The following is a 19,371-nucleotide window of genomic DNA, read 5'->3' on the forward strand; positions in this document are numbered from 1 at the left end:
CTGAAAACAGTAAGGAATCTTTGAACGTGAAACATTAGGGAAAGCACATTGGGAGCAGATCATAAGCACACTGACTAATTTCTTACAGAATAACACACCAATATTAGAGGGTGTTGTAGAGGGAGCTTTTGTAGATCGACCTGTAGGGGGCAATCTAATGCCATTCGACTTGGCTTAAAAAGTAGCAAAGAAGAACCTGTTATGTGTGCATATGTAATCCACCTGTGATGTTATCAAGTGTCCTGCTTGCTGCTGAATCACCTGAGTAAAAAGAAACATTTTAAACAAATCTGTCTCTTTCAAGTTATTACATTTTGGCGAAGAGGATGAAAGCAAGCAAACTACATTTTTGAAGAGGAATGAAGTTTTTGAAAGGTGAGGAAGCTGAATCCGTACAAGTTGGAACTTTGGAAAAGAAGATGGGCAACATGGTAGGAACCGTCACACCATTTGAAAGTCCATCTCATTCTTGGGAAGAATATTGTTAAATTTTGCAACATTTCTTAAAGGCAAATGATATTACAGATGCAGACAAGCAAAAAGCTATATTGTTGAGCACTGTAGGAAGTCAAACATTCAGTCTAAATGTATTGAGGCCAATTAAACCAGGAACAAAGACATTAATGGAATTGCTAAAAGAGCATTTCAACCCAAAACCCAGTGAAATTGTACAGCAGTTTAATTTCAATTCATGAGAATCAGGTGGAAACTGTACTTAAGTATGTGGGAGTATCTGAGGAAATTGGCTCATGATTGTAATTATTGAGAAAAATTGACAGAGATGCTTCGAGATAGACTGGAATGTGGCATAAATGACCGTATTCAATGTAGACTGTTGGCAGAAGCAGATTTAGCATAAAACATCAGTAAAGCAAGAAGATAGTAAAAGTAGAGCAGGTTGCAGATGTGGAAGTGTGCAACATTTGACCAATGAGTGCAGATTTGCTTCTGAGAAATGTCACAAATGTGGGAAACAAGGACACATGATTAAAGTATGCAGATCAAAAAGTTCAAAAAGAAACAAACTTTCAAAGGGGAGAAAGACGCAAGAGAGTTGTGGCCAGAGGAGGACAGAGGTCGTATTATGAAGAGGGTATTTTTTACAGTTCACAGTTTGAAAGAAACCGAGAGATTCCAAAGGTGGCTCCACTGACTATCACATTGGCTGTTAATGAGTCAAACGTATCTTTTGAAGTGGATACAGGCTGTGGTGTGACTGTAATGAATGGGTAAATGTTTTCCAAATTATGGGGAAATCATACATTTAAAAAAAAAAAAAAGTTAAAAACCTATACTGGCCAAGCTTTAACAGTGTTAGGTTCTGCTCCGGTGGAAGTCAGATACACAGGAACAGTGAAGGAGTTACCAGTAGTAGTACCCGGAAAAGGACCCAATTTATTGGGCAGAGGGTGGATTAAGGAGTTGGGTGTGAAATGAAAGGCCATACATAAGATTCAAGGAGTGGGAAATTCAACCTTGCTCGAAGTTCTTAGCCAACATGCAGAAGTGTTTAAAGAGGAATTGGGTGAATTGAAAGGTCCACCAGCAAAGATTTATATGGACAAGGAAAGGAGTCTGTGTCACTAAGAGCATATAAATACAACATCATCTACAAGCCTGGCAAGGATCTTTGAAATTAAGTTGCTCTGAGTCGTTTACCATTGTCAACAGAATCTGGCACTGAACAGGAGGAACGAGTCCTAATGCTGGAGAATGCAGACACAACCTTTATTACAGCAGAACAGGTGAGAGGGTGGACACAAATAGATCCGGTTTTATCCAGGGTGAGAGAAATGTCACAACAAGGATCCCTGCATGAATTAATGGGAGTAGAGTTTGACCCATTCACATCAATAAAAGATGAATTAAGTGTACAGGATGGTTGTGTGCTCTGGGGGGCCCCAAGTAATCATTACCATTGTTGGTAGATCGTAAAGCTTTGGCCCGAAGTTATGTGTGGTTGCCCAAGGAAGATCAGCATGTCGAAAGGTTGGTTAAAACCTGTTGTATGTGCCAAGAACATAGGAATGTTCCGGCTGTAGCCCCATTGTATCCATTGCAAACCATGGCAAAGATTGCATGTTGATTATGCAGGACCATTCATGGGAAAATGTTCTTTGTCTTGATTGATGCACATTCAAAATGGATGGATGTGTATACAGTCAACTCAGCCACAGGACAGTCAAATAATTAAATGATAAATCACTCTCATCCTTTCACACTGCACTGCACTACATCATGCACATAACACACTCATACGTTGAAACTTACTCTTAAAATTGTGGGCTGCAACCTTTACAAATATGCTGGTTCATCTGGTGAAGCAAAGTATATAAACTGGGAGGAGTTGGATCTGGATCAAACCTCGCCCCCTGGATCTCGTGTTCTGCAGTGAGGACCATCTCGTTAAATTGAGTTTTCATTTTTAGTGCGTGTTCAGTTACTTCACGTTTCACTGAATGTGAGAAATATGTTCATGTACAGTAGAATCAGCAGCAACTCACCTGAGAATGTGATGATGACGTGCGACACTAGAGGAAGATGTTCACACTAAACATCAATGAATGCATCAAATAAACATAAGAGATGTGGGATAAAAGCTGTACATTTATTCGTACATTTAGATTTCTCTTATTCTAATAAATAACAGGATAACCAAGAGTTATCAGAAATACAACTATATTAGTAGTTTGGTGATGTTAGGGATGTTTATCTCTAGTCATATTCTCAATAACCGGAAGAACAGGTCAGACGAAACAAGCAACACACACAGGTAGTTTGACAAGGAAGTTGGCTGTAACAGTGGGAGAGTTCTTCCTCGTAAGTACATTTATATACAACAGCTAGAAATGTTTCGTTTAGATGATAAATTCTTGGTTATTGTTATTTATGTTTTTGCAGTTGTTTTTGAGAGTGTTTTTAGAATGACCCTGTCTTGGCAAACGTGAAGGATGTTGTTGTTGTTGTTATGACGCAGTGGAAAATAAAGCTGGATATATGCCGTCTGAAAAAAGAGACTGAAAAAAATCCCACAATAAAGGGTTTATAAACTGGGGACATGCGCGTGCACACAAATAATTTTACCTGCTTTCCAGCAGATGCGGTGACAGATTCGTTGAATGCTATTTTTCACGGAACACAAATGAAATGTTTTCCACACTATTTGTAAATGTTAGTATTATTTTATATTGTTTTCATGTCACGTCTCACAAGCCACTCCCACTTTATTTTGAGACGTTTGTTTCAATGGAAACTGATTATGATACTATACATAAATTTGAGTGCATTACATTTGTTTTGTTTATTTTTGGCACTACTGCATAGGCAGTTTTTATGGCTATTTAAATATAGATATCTATATTTATGGTTTATGTTTTGAGGTTAAAAACTTTAGTTTATCTACAAACATGTATTTGTTATTATCTTTTTACAGTATTTATCTTTATAGTTATGAAAATCAAAGAAAAATTTGAATACTGTACTGTATCACCAATAATATAAACTTGTTTCATCATTCATAGTGAATTCAGGGTCATTACACAGGAGCATAAATGGAGAAAACTGCAATCCATTAACGTTGCATTTAAGCTATACATTTTATCAGGTCATCGTCATCTAATTACCTTGGACTTGCTAGTGTCATCCCTAACTTTTTGAGCTACAGGAACTCAACATTAAATAAAGTTTAGCATTTACAGTTGCCACATACTGCTCTGAGACACGAAGGTTGAGGATCCAAATGCAGTATTTATTGAACAGGGTAATCCAAAGACGTAAAATTATCAATCCAATTCTTTAACGATTCTCTTATCGATTCTTGATAGCACTGTGTGGAAATTTTTTTTAAATGCTTTTAAAAAAAAGTGGTTTTATTTATTTTAAAGTTTAAGCTTGAGTTAGCAAACTCCACTTTTTATATAATGTATGTAATAAATAGAACCTTATTGTAAAGTGTTACTGATTAGTTATACACCGATTCAGACGTCTCCTGAGTTCACTGTTGGAAAGATCAGTTGTTTTAACGATTCATTAAAATGAATCGGTTCAAAGGAGTCATTATTAGTTCGCGAATTGGACGTGTCGTGCGCGTTGTGTGATTATCCCAGCAGTTAGGACATGGACATCCAAGATTTGTGTCAAGTTGTCAACATAGAAAACATTTCATCACTGTATAGTTTTATTTCGTTTAATTAAAGTGTTGTTTTATGTCAGCTGATCTGTCCGGAACGCTTTTCAGAGAAGATCAGGAAACTTATTTAGCACAATTCACACCCAGCAGTATAATTCAGGGGAAAAAAAATCTCCGAATGCTCCACACGAAACTTTGGTCTTCCGACCTTTTACCACCGTGTCGATTTATTTTGATTAATATGTGCGAGGGAGAGAGAGCAACACAGCGCCTAGTTTGGAGACGGTTAAGTCGTTTACTCAGAGAGTGCGCGCGCACGCGACCGGCTCTCTCTCTCTCTCTCTGGTCGTTCTTTTAGTTAAAACATGCGCCCTGTCACAAACGCAGCCGTTCATCTACATTACTCACCGATCAAATAAGACTTTAGCGGGACAAAAATTCACTTTGGCGGGCGCTAAAACAAGTTCAGTGCAGGAAAATTCATGCGTGAGTTTCCATTAGACTCGCACGGTAAACCAGGCAAATGGCGAGCTCAGCTGTTGTTGACGCTGTGTGTGTCATCATGGTGTGTGTGCTTCAAGATTATGACGCAAGTGCTAAGATTCCGATTGGCCAAGAGAAAAAGTGATACGATTCCGATTGGCCCAGAGAAATGTAAATTATAAGAATTATCCAATAATGTTTCGCAATTATAGCCTGCATGGCAGTGTCTATGAAGAGTGACAGATCCATGGATTATCCTCTTGACCTCAGTGATAAACCAGTGACCACTGATCCTATGCGAGTATAATGAGGTTTAGCTGAAATGAGGTTTAGTGTTTAAAGAAATGATCTTGTACAGTAAACCAGTTGTTCTAGTTATTATGTTTCTTAGAGAAACTCACATCTCTGCCCTAAAGACTGAAGAACTCCTTCAATCTCGCATTCAGAACATGTTTTCTATATTACATTCAAATTAAAATATTGTTTTAGTTTGTAATTGTTTAAAAGTTCAAAAATATCTTTAAAAGTAAACTAATAGAACAGCTGTTTGTGATGTATGATACAGCATATGTATATAGATGTATGATGTCTAGTGGCCTTTCAGTGTGCTCTTCAATTCAATTCAATTCAAATTTATTTGTATAGCGCTTTTCACAATACACACTGTCTCAAAGCAGCTTTAAAGAAAGTCTTCCTTGTGTCTTTGTATGGATGTGAATTTTCCTCATTTATAAACTATGTATTGGCAGGACTAATAGCTTTCTGGAGAGAAAAAAGACTGATGCTGCTTCTAAAATGAGTCTCAGTGAGAAAACAGAGGAGGGATGTTCTCAGTCCCGGAGATCTCCTGAACCCAGCTGTGTGTCTATGAAGAGTTACAGCTCCATGGATAATCCTTTTAACCTCAGTGGTAAACCAGTGACTACTGATCCTATGTGAGTATAAACACGCTAGATCAAGTTAGTTATTTAACTGCTAATATCAGGACTCCAGACTAACTTTTTTCACCTCCGTCCTGGAACCGTCCTGAAAAACAATTTGAACCGTCCTAAAGTGAACGTCAACCGTCCCAAAATAAACATGTTGTTTCTGTACTTTGTTATTATCATCTATAGTTGTTAGTCACATAATAAAAAAAAAAAGGTGAAAAAAGTTAGTCTGGAGCCCTGCCACTGTCACTTTAAGACATCGGATCATGTCCAATGACATGCGGATCCAATTGCACTGATGCACATCCGATACACTCAAAACTATTTAAGACATAACCAACATAGATTACGTGAATACTCTCCAAAACAGACATTTCGACATAATGTTGTGTGTATTTGTCCATTCAGACACGAAAGAGAGCTCAATTCAGTACTCGCGCGCTGTATAGTCTGTGCATGGCTGCACGCTTCGGGTCGGGTGTGTGCGCACAGAAAACCGTACCGAATAGAGCTCTTTTTTTGCGACGTCACTCTTATTCAGATCTATATGTCTGCTCTACTCATTCTCCCAGACGTTTAAATTTTTTTACGTTTTATGAGACATGCAGCGCATGTCAACCCGTTTGCCGCTGGGTAGATCAGCACGTTACAGTACAAATGTGCGCATCTATCACAAACGCAGGACATCAGTTCTGACTGGATCGCTTCCCAAATCGTCACTAACATTTTTGTCTAGTTTTTATAAGTTGATGTCAATAGATTTTCGTCATAGTTTTTGTCATTCAAAACTAGTTTTTATTTAGTTATCGTCTCGTTTTCGTCTGTGAAAAAATGTGATAACGAATAATAAGGAAAATTATTCGTTAATGAAATGAACACTGCATCAATAACAGGGACTGTCCTCAGAAAACGTGAAAGTCTGGTCACCCTAAATTAGACTGACTAAGAAAAAAGACCACAAATATATTGAAATCTAAATGTATGCTTTAGCTAATATACACACACACATAGCCGGGGTAGCGCCCGTAGGTTAGTAGCAAGCAGTTAGCAGACTGTTTCAATCCAATGACTAATACAAATAAAATAATCAATTTAAATTGTACATATCAAACTCGGGGATTGTAGGCCTACTCGGGTTCGATGGAGGAGATGCATGGCCGTCTTGGTGCTCAATCTGTTTGACCTCGTCCTCACCGTTGTTTAACCAGCGCAACATATTTGCGATGTCATTAAGCCATGTGATAGATCTACCGCGAAACAAGTCTCCGGGTGAGTAGCCGGCCAGTGACAGTAACTATAGTAACAGCATGAGAAGACGTGCTCAGTTGTAGTCAGCGCTTGGTCAGTTAATTTTGGCATTTTCTAAGTAAGTTACCCTAATAGGCTAGTAATAAATGAACACACATACAAAAATGTCTTTCGTCCTGTAGGCGTCCTGGAGAATATTTCTGTTCGTCCTAAACACATTTTCTATCGTCCCCAGGACAATAGGACGCCGTTAGTCTCGAGCCCTGGCTAATATATTAGTTCATGTGTAAACATTCATTACAAAATATACACAGAGGGATTACATTTTCTAACTTAAACTTTCATTCTGTATAAATATCAAATCACTGGAAGAGCCCCAATTATAAACTTAGTGAAACGGATATATGGCATCATGCATTGTGAGAATTAACAACAAATATTTGAGTCATTACCAGAGATGGAGACTTCTGAACATGAAATACTCAACCATCAATGTAATATAACTCTTTAAATGTGCAGGTTTATATATTCCTACAGAGTATCATTAATCTAGGCAGAGGTAGAAAGTATAACTATTTGATACTGACTAATATTCTTACTGTAACGGTACACTTACTGTTTTCTTATTATAATGGTACTTTGGACAAAAGCATCTGCTAAATGACTAAATGTAAATGTAAACATAAGTGAGTACAAAACATTACATATTGTGTTTCCTGTATGTTCCTCTCTGGTTTTGGTTTTACTTTTACTTGTTGTCTTTATTTGTCAATTCAACAAGCTAAAAAAACACATCTAGAGTAAATTTCATTACATTTAAGCATCTCTGTAGTTAGTGGTGGATCCTCCTATTCTGTATACACTTATTTTTCTTCTTGTTTCAGCAATGTGGAAACAGATGCCCATACTGGAGACCATCAGAAGGATTCTCCTCAACCAATGTATGATGTAATACAGACAATCAAAGACCAGCACAAATCCAGCATAAAGATCAAGTACGAGAGATTATTTGAGGGAAACAAACTCCAAGAGAATGAAACCCTCCTGAACAGGATCTACACACAGCTCTACATCATAGAGGGAGAGAGAGAAGGAGTGAATGAAGAACACGAGGTTTTACAGATGGAGAAAATAGCCAGAACACAACACTCACAAAACACTCCAATCCACTGCAATGACATCTTTAAAGCCTCTCCTGAACAAGGACGCGAGGAGAAAGACCAAATCAAGACTGTTCTTACTAAAGGCATCGCTGGAATCGGAAAAAGCGTTTCAGTGCAGAAGTTCATTCTGGACTGGGCCGAGGGAAAAGCCAATCAGGATGTAGATTTCATGTTCGTGCTTCCATTTCGAGAGCTGAACTTGATCCGAGATCATCAGTACAGTCTTCACAGACTTCTGCTGGACTTTCATCCTGAACTTCAAGATCTGGACTCAAAGATTTATGAGGAGTGTAAAGTTGTGTTCGTCTTTGATGGTCTGGATGAAAGCAGAATCACACTGTTGTTTTCAGACACTCAGAAAGTTTCTGATGTGACTGAGACTTCATCAGTGGGTGTGTTGATGTCAAACCTCATGAAAGGAGTTCTGCTTCCCTCTGCTCTCATCTGGATCACCTCCAGACCAGCAGCAGCCAATCAGATCCCCTCTAAATACATCCACCGTCTGACAGAGATTCAGGGATTCAATGAGCCTCAGAAGGAGGAATATTTCAGGAAGAGAATCAGTGACGAGCATCAAGCCAGCAGAATCATCTCACACATCAGAAGAGCAAGAAGCCTCAACATCATGTGCCACATACCCGTCTTCTGCTGGATCTCATCCACTGTGATTCAGAAGCTCCTGGAAGAAGATCTGAGTGCAGAAATTCCTCAAACTCTGACTGAAATGTACATTCACTTCCTGCTGATTCAGATCAACATGAGGAATCAGAAGTATGAAGAGAGAGATCCAGAGAAACTCCTGCAGTCCAACAGAGAAGTGATTGTGAAACTTGCTGAAGTGGCTTTCAAACAGCTGATGAAGGGCAATGTGATGTTCTATGTGGAGGACCTGATTGAGAGCGGCATAGACGTCACTGACGCCTCAGTGTATTCTGGGATTTGCACTGAGATCTTTAAGGAGGAATTTGTAATTCATAATAGGAAAGTCTACAGCTTCATCCATCTGAGCGTTCAGGAGTTTCTAGCTGCTTTCCATGTGTTTTACTGCTATTTAATTAGCACCGTGGAGACCCTTAAGGTTTTTGATTCAATGCATAATTTGCTTAGAGGAGCAGTAGATAAAGCTCTTGAGAGTGAGAATGGACAGCTGGATCTGTTCCTGCGGTTCCTGTTGGGCGTCTCACTGGAGTCCAATCAGAGACTCTTACAGGATCTACTGACACACACAGAGAACAGCTCAGAGAGCATCAGGAGAACCACACAGTACATTAAAGAGAAAATCAAAGATGGACATGGACTCTCCGCTGAAAGATCCATCAATCTGTTTCTCTGTCTGTTGGAAGTGAAAGATCAGACTCTGTCCAGAGAGATTCAGGAGTTTGTGAAATCAGACAAACACTCAGAGAAGAAACTCTCTCCTGCTCACTGCTCAACAATCGCCTACATGCTTCAGATGTCAGAGGAGGTGCTGGATGAGCTGGACCTCAAGAAATACAACACATCAGATGAGGGTAGAAGAAGACTGATACCAGCTGTGATCAACTGCAGGAAAGCCCTGTGAGTTATTTGTACTTATTAAATTATGACTTTTTTTACATTATGTACTTATTATCTTTTTACATTACTTGAATGATGTGTATTTTCACTATTACAGATTTTGCACTCACAGTAAAATTGTTTTACTCTCTTTCAGTCTTGCCGGCTGTAACCTCACTGCTCAGTGCTGTGAAATTGTGTCATCAGTTCTCAAATCCTCAAACTCTGTCCTGAGAGAGCTGGATCTGAGTAACAATGACCTGCAGGATTCAGGAGTGAAGCTACTCTCTGATGGACTGAAGAACCCACACTGTCAGCTGGAGATACTCAGGTGAGTAGTAGTGTTGCACGATTAATCATATTGCAATCGCAATCGTGATGTCAAGCCTACGCGATTATATTAGATTATATTTTATTTGAAAAAAACAAATTAGGGCTGTTAACGCAATTAACGCAGCATCTGTTCATTTTTGTCATCCTTTGGCTAGTGTTACATGATCCCGCTCTTATTCGTGCAAATGCTTTTAAACCATTCATGCGCGACAAGACAAAAAAGCCTGTTTTGCCTGTTGCCTGCACAGTCCTGACTGTGACACACAGAAAGACTTGCACTAGTATTGTGCATACGCACAAGACAGCACGCCAGAACACAGTTCTCTTTCTCGCTTGATCAAACAATAACACACACAATTATGCCAAAATGTCTTTTTGTCTAGTATCTTCATAACATAAGAGCAGTCTTATGATGAATGTAAAGAGTTGTGACTCGTGAGAGAATGAGGCGCGTGTGAGATCCGCGTCTCTAGCCGCGTTTCCATTACCCTTCAAATTGCACAAATTGAGATTGCGAATTGAAAATACGGCCAATGGAAACACGTCAATTTCGCAAAAACTCCCATTTATCGCAAAAAAGTTTTTACGCTCACATGAGATGGTTTTTCAGGCAATTCAAAAAAATAAATATTTCGCATAACTGCAATGGAAACAGTTTTTGCACATTTACAGGTCAGCTGACGTAGATGACGCGGTATGTTTGGACAGAATACGAGATAGAGCTCTTTATTAAATTCATATAAGACAAAAGAATTACAGGAATAATGGATTCTAAACCTCAAATAAATGCCACAATCAAGACCTCGAAGCAGATATGAGGGAGAAACACCCAGGGCTGGGAGGGGTCATTTTTATCCAGACATTAATGGCTTATTGATCATTATAGGTGTTATCAATCATTTAGTTGTTGTTGCTAGTTTGAGTCGAGAAATACACATTTCAGCATTTTCACTAATCTGTGTGTGCATTTTCCTTGAGAACCAAGCAAGCTGACTCATGAAACCATTTGTTTATTATATCGCAATCGCAATATTGACCTCAATAATCGCAAAGTGACATTTTCCCCAAATCGTGCAGCCCTAGTGTGTAGTGATAATACTTAGCCATGTGTAATCTCTGATAAGAGGCCATATACTCTGGATGCTATGTATTATTTCAATTACCAGATTACATTAAATAGCTTTCGATAAGAGGAGCAGCTCACCTCACCTTTTCCCTAGTGGCATAGCTTTGATTCGTCCGCAGACACGAGGCCACAGGTAAACACAGCCATATCGATTTAGATCTACCATTGATAGGAAAACAAATGTGCCACTGTCTCCCTTACTAATATGAAAAAGTCCCTTTAGAGCTAACAGTGTTCTAACAACCTAACAATTTTTTTGATTCATTTAATGTTCACGTATGTGTGAAAATTCTGCCATTTGCTGAATTATGAAAACATTCCAAAAGTTTCCATCATTTTGACAGATTAAAAAAAAACTAAACAAGATATCTGGTCTACTGTGTTTCTCTTAGTTACAAACAGTCCCACTGTAAATGATAATAGGGAGAAGTAGTGAAGAAAAGGTGAGTGATGATTTAAAGAGAGAAATGAGAGACTCCAGGTATAGTCCAGTGGAATTACTCATGAGATATTCAATAAATCGGATCATATTTTCTGTTTTCCACATTAAAACAAATGTGGACACATATGAGAAATACAGCAGTTACACTGGTTACATTTACAAGTTACTATAACATAAAAGCATTGATTTTGCTTAAACATGAAAATTGTGTAATTTAATCATCCTCATGTTGTTTCAAGCATATGAGTTTACTTTCTTCTGTGCAACACAAAAGGAGAGGATTTGCACAAGGACCAAGTTGCTGTCAAGGACCAAAAATGACCAAAAAAAAAAAAAAACAAGAATAGATTTCAGATCCTCTCTCTCTCTGTAGGTTGTCTGGCTGTATGGTGACAGAGGAAGGCTGTGGTTATGTGTCTTCAGCTCTGAGTTCAAACCCCTCACACCTGAGAGAGCTGGATCTGAGCTACAATCACCCAGGAGAGTCAGGAGTCAAGATGCTCTCTGACAAACTGATGGATAACAACTGCTCACTGCAGATGCTCAAGTAAGGACAATTATCCATTGACGTGTACAATTACACAGATGTGACTAGAACTTTCAAGTACATCATGTGATCAAATGCTAAATTCAAATCTGCTTTCTCGCTTTGGCTGGCGCTGAGCTAGAATGGATGCATAAGGAAAGAATGGATGCCCTTATGTATCACAACTGTCTAGTGTTTTCAATTTTCAAATTTATAAAACATACTGATGTCTGTGGAAGCAGCAATAATACTAATTTTCAAACATGATTTTATTCACATCAAGATAGACCAAGTTCACCAGCCTCTTAATTGCATGTATTTTGTGAGAAGTGGATGCATTTACGTTTTGTAAACCCAACAGCTCTGAGCCCAGTTGCAAGAAACCTCTTAAGTAAGGGTATCACTGAGGGGGAAAGAACCTTGAGGCAAGGGAATTCTTTAAGACCGTTGCAACAAACGTCTTAAGCATCACCCTTACCTAAGTGTTTAAAATAAGCATGTTGAGCTAGTTTCTGGCATAAGACTGCAATGGAGAAGCGGTTGCTATATTTACGAAATCTCCCACAATAATAAACAGAACATAACGGACCACTGATTTGAACCAAGTTGAACATTTTCTAAACTACACAACTGTACAACTACAATATTTGAGTTAAAATTCAAGCACATTGTTTTCAAAAATCCAGCTATGACACTGGAGGGTGCTCAAAATCCTGCCACACCACTCACATAGTTTTCCATTAAATTTCAATATATATGTCCAACTCGTTGTTATTGTATTATACTCACCCTTCAATGCCACTTTGCCTGTTTGGTGATTAGACTCACTGACTGACACGTTCAGTGTCCTAGACAGGTCCTATGCGCTATCCAGCCCTACACAGTACTGGAAACAAGAAATCTAAACCAAACTGGACCAAGGATAAAAAATAAAAAAAACTATTACTTTCAAAGATGGGGGAAAAACACCCAAACCTGCCGCTATAATCAGTCACTCTTGCGCACAACACTAAAGCCTGGCATGAGATAAATAATCCACTGTGATAAAACAAAAGAAGAAAACATTGGTGTTTATTAAATTTTTATGTTTGACAATACACCCTGTTTCATGTCATACTTTCAACAGGCTTATTTCGATCACTAAAAATTCACATTGGCACATCCTCCTCCTCAATTAACATGAAATCATCCATCACATTTGAGTTCAGCAGATGACTTAATTTGGGACTTATTTTGAGGGCTAAATGGACTTTGTTGCAACGCATAACAGAACTTAAGTGAACTCAATTAATTAAGGAAAAACACTTCATGACAGCCTTAAGGTTTCTTAAGTGGACCTCTAGGTTTTTTTCTTGCAACCCATGTTTCACTAAGAGTACCCTTAACCTTATAACTATAGTTTTCTTAACTTAAGTGCTTTCATGCAACCCGATATTCAGCATTGCAGTGCAAACTAACATGGTAGCGCCCGTCAAGCATTATAGATCAACTAACATGATCATTAGGTGTTTGAACGACCACATAAATTCACTTACATGCATTTAAGAATCAGAATATCAGATATAAAAAAAAAAAGGAAAAATTAAACAAAACCGATACATAAGTTATACTTTACATAAGTTATATTGTGGCTGCATTGTGGAAATAAACCTTATTAAACCTTAATGTTTGCAATGTTTGATCGGCTACCGATTACTATCGGCCGATAATCACTTCTAATGATTTGATCGCGGATCTCTCAATTTGCCATTCTCATAAACCGGTCAGTCAGCTTGTGCTGTGCGTGCGCTGTTGTGCAACAAAATATACTGGTATCGGCAGATACTGCTTTCTGTTTTCTTACTAAGACATTGATACACACATGTGAAGCTTCTTTAGAATGACAGGAAAAGCGCTATACACATAAATTTGACAACACTATATTTAAGTTTTCAATGTACTAACGGTTCATTTTGTCTGTATGTTTGTGTTTTAGTTTGGATCACAAAGGGCCCTTCTGTATCAAACCAGGACTAAGCAAATGTAGGTTCTTCCTCTGACAAACTTTTGCACATTTAATACAAATAAATGTGATTAACAAACTGTTTTTTAATATCTGTCATCTTGTGTTCAGATGCCTGTGATCTCACACTGGATCCAAACACAGCACACAATCAACTCATCCTGTCTGAAGAGAACAGAAAGATCACATATGTGAAAGAGCGTCAGCCGTATCCTGATCATCCAGAGAGATTTGCTGGTATTCCTCAGGTTATGTGTGGAGAGAGTCTGACTGGACGCTGTTACTGGGAGGTTGAATGGGGCCTTGGGGACGATGAACGGGGTTCCTGGGCTCGTATAGCAGTGGCCTATAAAGGAATCAGCAGGATTGGAGGGACTGTCTGTAAGTTTGGATACAATGACAAATCCTGGTGCCTTTTCTGCAATAGTAAAGCATTCACTGTCTGGCACAATAATGTGAGCAATAACATACCAACCCATGTACCAAAATCCAAGAGAGTAGGAGTGTATCTGGACTGGCCGTCCGGCACTCTGTCCTTCTACAGCGTCTCTGACACACACACACTCACACACTTACACACATTCAACACCACATTCACTGAACCCCTCTATGCTGGATTTAAGGTTTTTGAGTCTGAACTGTGTCTGTGTCAGATTTAACAACAGAGACACCATTGACAACGCTTCTACCTCCATTATAATCTTGGTAAAATGACTATAAGTGGAGAAGTTTGATGAAACTTGTGAAAATCACTATATACAGTATATAATGTAAATATACTATTTAACTACAAATTTAGCAAATGTTACATTGAGAAAAACATGCTGTAAAACATGAATGTGTAAAAGCACTAAACCGTCAATCAAATGTGACATCTTTATTGAGATGCGCTTAAAAAACTGAACTCATATACAGTAAATTACATTTATGCATTTGGCAGACGCTTTTATCCAAAGCGACTTACATTGCATTTCAAGCTACACATTTACATTCTTATCAGTTCTTGCTTTCTCTGGGAATCAAACCCATGACTTTGGAGTTGCAAGCACCAACGCTCTACTGTGTGACAGGAAAGTTCAGTAAATATACTATTTAACTACAAATTTAGCAAATGTTACATTGAGAAAAACATGCTGTAAAACATGAATGTGTAAAAGCACTAAACAGTCAATCATATGAAAACAAATGTTATGTCCTTATTGAGATGCACTTAAAAAACTAAACTTTCGTTATCAAGTAAGATTTCTTTAAGAGTGAGTGTTGCACATTTTTCCTATTTACATTAATTTTAGATTTTAGACTTTTGTTGATAGTGCATCTCTTTTTACTATTGTTTTTTTTTTTTTTTGTATTCTCTTTTTATTGAAATGTGGCACTGCATACACTGTTGGTCTATTCTCAATAAAAAAGTAATAAATCTCACTATATTATTTACTGTAAATTGCTCTGTAAGAAAGGCTTCAAGGGTGTGGAAATCGATTAGCGATAAACACTGACTACAACTGGAATTTTCTGTATATGACTAGCTTTCGTCTCTTGACTGTCAGAGACGAGACAAACTACTTTATAAGACAAAAATACTGCAATACAGATGAGACGAACGTCTTGAAGTGTCTAGAACATTCACAATCACAGATAAACTCAGGGTAAATATTCTCAGGTATTTCATGATCTGCTACAGCTTCTTAGTGTTGATCTCAATTTATGAAATCAGAAAAGTTCATAAAGCATAACAGGAGGGCGGTGGAAGCCTATTATCATGAGAACTGGTTTGTGGAATGCGAATGTAAAAACAATAAACCGGTTCCTCTAGATGCTGTTTGTTTACTGTAAAGGTTCGGCCTGTTTTTTACCCAAAATTTTCATAGAAGAAGGTTGAGTGTTTACCTATTGAAATGATGAGTCTGAAACAACAGTCTTGTTTGTACTGTAAGTTTAATCATTGATTTAAGAACTGTAATTAGAATTCAGGTTTATTCATTTGTTTGTCATATGAATAACTAACTGACGACACTATGAATGTTAACGTTAGAGAAAAGAGGTCATAACACTGCTATGCACACATAAACAGAAGCATTTCTCTTAACTTGATTGAGATTAGATGATCTGATGATCATTTAGCGCCACCTTCTGGACAGAGATTACAATAGCTGATTAATCATGAAGAAAATTAAAATTTGAAATTATACTTCACAAACTGTTGGAACATTTAACATTGTTTCTTTTAATATGTATATCTTTATAAAACTTATATTTACATATTTTAAGCTCAGGGTATACACACCTTTGCAGTACAACAATTTGAATGATGAATTATAAATTCTACTAAAGATCTTATAGGCTACATCAGACACTTTGCAAAAATCCACATAAGCAAATACTGAGACTGGACCACAGACCATAAAGAGAGGAACAAAATCAGCACATGCTATCAGGTTTGAAACTGGAACACAAAAACTGATGCGCAAATGACTATTCTAGCTTTGTGCTTGTGCACATGCCATTCATTTCTTTTTAATGACACTCCTTATGTCTGCTTTTTGATGAAACAGGAAGAACAGAACCATAAAACACACAGAAGTATCTTTCAAACAGTTACAGACACGGACAATCCTATGATCAATATATTTCAAGGTAAGTTTCAAGGTAATTGTTTTCCAGCTATAGTTATATGGATATGATTCAGACAAGGTTTCATCATAAGTTAATTTGACTGAATTTTAAAAATGAAATCAATATCTTAATTAAACATCTTCATATCCTGTATTATAACATGAAGGTAATACAAAGACGAAGATGTTTCCAGTTGATCACATGATGTCACATCAAATTGCATGTGATGTCAGACGTAATTGTTTCACTGTAATGTTTATTGCAATGAGGTTTTTAAAAAGTTATTTGAGGAAATTTAAAGTGATATTTCTGAGTTCTGAATTCTAATGATACTATGATAAATTCAGCGCTGTTGTGTGTTTGAGTAAATGGACATTTACTATGTTTTCCATTTTTCATTGTTGATTTGGTTTAGTCCAGATGTTGACTGAGAGTATAGAGATTTGGTCTATGTAAATACCTGTTACAGTTTATACAGGGATCAGTCCAGACCATCTGAAGACTTTGACTGTCCTCGGGGCAGAAAGAGATCCAGAACACGTCCTGCTGGTTCTGCTCACTGTTACACTCAAGGACACTTGCAGAAAACAGTTGATGACGAACTACAGAGAGTCAAAGACCAGCACAAAACCAGCATGAAGAACAAGTATGAGAGATTATTTGAGGGGACCAAACTACAGGTGAATGAAACCCTCCTGAACAGGATCTACACACAGCTTTACATCATAGAGGGAGAGAGAGAAGGAGTGAATGAAGAACATGAGGTTTTACAGATGGAGAAAACAGCCAGAACACAACACTCTCAAGATACTCCAATCTACTGCAATGACATCTTTAAAGCCTCTCCTGAACCAGGACGCGAGGAGAAAGACCAAATCAAGACTGTTCATACTAAAGGCATCACTGGAATCGGAAAAGCCATCTCTGTGCAGAAGTTCATTCTGGACAGGGAACTGAAAATAACTCCAGACTACGACTTTATCTTTGAGGTAAGAGAATATGGCGAAAGATTATGAACAAATTAAACTTCAGATGTCTTAGACTTTGTAGGTACTACAGCTGTGATTTACTATAAAAATAACATTTTGTGGCATATTTAATAATAAATTTTTTATTTAAAAAAAAAAAAATTTCAGTTTTATCAGGTGATATTCTCAGCACAGTCACTAAGGAGATTTTTTTTTTTTTTAAAGGTGCCCTAGAATGTGAAATTGAATTTATCTTGGCATATTTAAATAACAAGAGTTCAGTACATGGACATGACATAAAGTGAGTCTCAAACACCATAGTTTTCTCTTTCTTATTTAAATCTCGTTTTTGAAAAACACCCCTGAAAAACAGGCGAATCTCCACATAACACCAACTGTGACGCAACAGTCGGGATCATTAATATGTACGCCTCCAAAAATTTGCATATGCCAGCCCATGTTCAAGGCCAGGCGAAACTGCGCAGCCGAATCATCAGAAGTTCTGCAGGTGAAGGATCATATGGAAAATGGCAGATCTATCTCTAATCTATCTATCTATAATCGGATACCGCTACAGTTTAATTCGAAGTTGTTAGTTTGCTCTGCCCATTTCACCACGGACTGTTTTTCTAACCTGGAACAATATCAAGCAGCCAGGCTTCTCTCGGCGTCTCAAACGGACGAAGGGGGCAATTTCAACTAGCTAACGTTATATTCCCGCAAGCGGTAAGTAGTGATTTTATTAACGATAATTTACACTGTGTTATCTAGATCCAGCGCGATATTGTTTTTTCCTCGAGAGACATCGTGGCTTGCAAACGAGCGAACGAAGCATGGCAGTTGCTCAGTGTTTGGATGTACAAATGAACACAAAAATATTTGTTTAGCTCCTTCATCCGAGCCTCTGGAGAACCAGTGGGTTATGTGAATTTCTGATGTGTAATTGTTCAAGTTCAGACAGATAATCTTTCTCTCAAAGTCGTTCAACACTGTTTATGCATCAGTAAATCGCGTTGCAGTGATAAGATCTTCATTCACGCAATCAACAGGCTGTCATCTGCTCAATGGTCATCACTGCAACCTTTTATGTGATGGGAATAGATCTAAATACTTAAAAAACTTCTCATGATTCGTTAATCCCGATAGCTGTAATAGTAAAAACGTATAAAAGCTGTAATAGTAAAAGGTTTCCAGATAGCTCGAATGCCAGATTTCATATGCAAGCATGTCAGCCAATCACAGCAGTGGCCGTTTACATTGAAGTCTCACAGCAGACACGCCCCTTCAAACAGAGCGTTCAAATCAGGGGATGAAATCAGGCTAGGAAATATGCCTTTTATTTCTAAATTATAACAACTTTTGATCTAAAAAACATACTAACATTATAAGGGCACCCCAGGAAACATTCTAAAATAATAAAATAATCCATTCTAGGGCACCTTTAAATAATATATATATATCTTAAAGATAATTCTGGTCGTTTTATAAAATATCAGAGGCAGCATTCTAACTATTTAAAATGTAAAAAACTAAAGAACTTTCTGAACTTTTCTTGACAGGTGACTGCGTGTTTATCTGCTGCAGGGCTCTAATGGGTTTCAGAAAACAATGAAAGCAGCAGACGCTTTGTGTGGGCGGGGCTTAATACACCCTCTTCAAACATAAAAGCGGAAGTGGAATCCTCGACAGACAACGTTTTCAAGATTTTATTAACCAGAACCTAAAAAAAACATTGTGTAAGTATTTTTTTTCCCTAAAGATAGACACTTAATACATTTATATCAAAATATAGACATAACATGACAAAATATCGCTATTTCCCGAATGTAAACTGCATACACATTTAATCAATAATTTTTAATAAAGTTCATTT

The 19,371-nt window shown here is 37.7% G+C and overlaps 2 protein-coding genes across 8 annotated transcripts; both read left to right on the forward strand.

The window, feature by feature from the left end:
- Nucleotides 1-215: 215 nt before the first annotated feature.
- Nucleotides 216-15,339, forward strand: LOC309491578 (NLR family CARD domain-containing protein 3-like; the record flags this gene model as incomplete). 5 transcript variants are annotated; one of them, XM_082190642.1, is made up of 8 exons in its annotated part: nt 216-431; nt 1,672-1,745; nt 5,362-5,547; nt 7,674-9,509; nt 9,646-9,819; nt 11,763-11,936; nt 13,891-13,937; nt 14,029-15,339. In XM_082190642.1, 7 exons carry the CDS (start codon nt 1,714-1,716, stop codon nt 14,574-14,576), a joined length of 2,997 nt encoding a protein of 998 aa, XP_082046768.1. The 5 variants fall into 5 exon arrangements, with proteins under 5 accessions (XP_082046768.1, XP_082046770.1, XP_082046767.1 ...); XM_082190644.1 differs by lacking the exons at nt 216-431; nt 1,672-1,745 and adding an exon at nt 2,749-2,820; XM_082190641.1 differs by lacking the exons at nt 216-431; nt 1,672-1,745 and adding an exon at nt 4,842-4,909.
- Nucleotides 15,340-16,269: 930 nt separating this feature from the next.
- On the forward strand, nt 16,270-19,344 carry LOC309491580 (uncharacterized protein). Of its 3 annotated transcripts, none has more exons than XM_082190648.1 (4): nt 16,270-16,352; nt 16,470-16,551; nt 17,000-17,519; nt 19,058-19,344. In XM_082190648.1, exons 3-4 carry the CDS (start codon nt 17,166-17,168, stop codon nt 19,088-19,090), a joined length of 387 nt encoding a protein of 128 aa, XP_082046774.1. In that variant the 5' UTR covers nt 16,270-16,352; nt 16,470-16,551; nt 17,000-17,165; the 3' UTR covers nt 19,091-19,344. The 3 variants fall into 3 exon arrangements, with proteins under 3 accessions (XP_082046774.1, XP_082046775.1, XP_082046776.1); XM_082190649.1 differs by having other exon boundaries at nt 17,009-17,519; XM_082190650.1 differs by lacking the exon at nt 16,270-16,352 and having other exon boundaries at nt 16,365-16,551; nt 17,009-17,519.
- The last annotated feature ends 27 nt before the right edge of the window (nt 19,345-19,371 follow it).

Source organism: Leuciscus leuciscus, assembly GCF_965113295.1.
Source record: "Leuciscus leuciscus genome assembly, contig: HAP1_SCAFFOLD_373, whole genome shotgun sequence".
Lineage (NCBI taxonomy): Eukaryota > Metazoa > Chordata > Actinopteri > Cypriniformes > Leuciscidae > Leuciscus > Leuciscus leuciscus.

Bases quoted from the DNA above. Each gene is read 5' to 3' on its own strand.
- LOC309491580 (XM_082190648.1), top strand. From the start codon at position 17,166: ATGAAGAACAAGTATGAGAGATTATTTGAGGGGACCAAACTACAGGTG. The intron at 17,520-19,057 runs GTAAGAGAATAT...TTTTCTTGACAG, and splicing joins ACTACGACTTTATCTTTGAG to GTGACTGCGTGTTTATCTGC.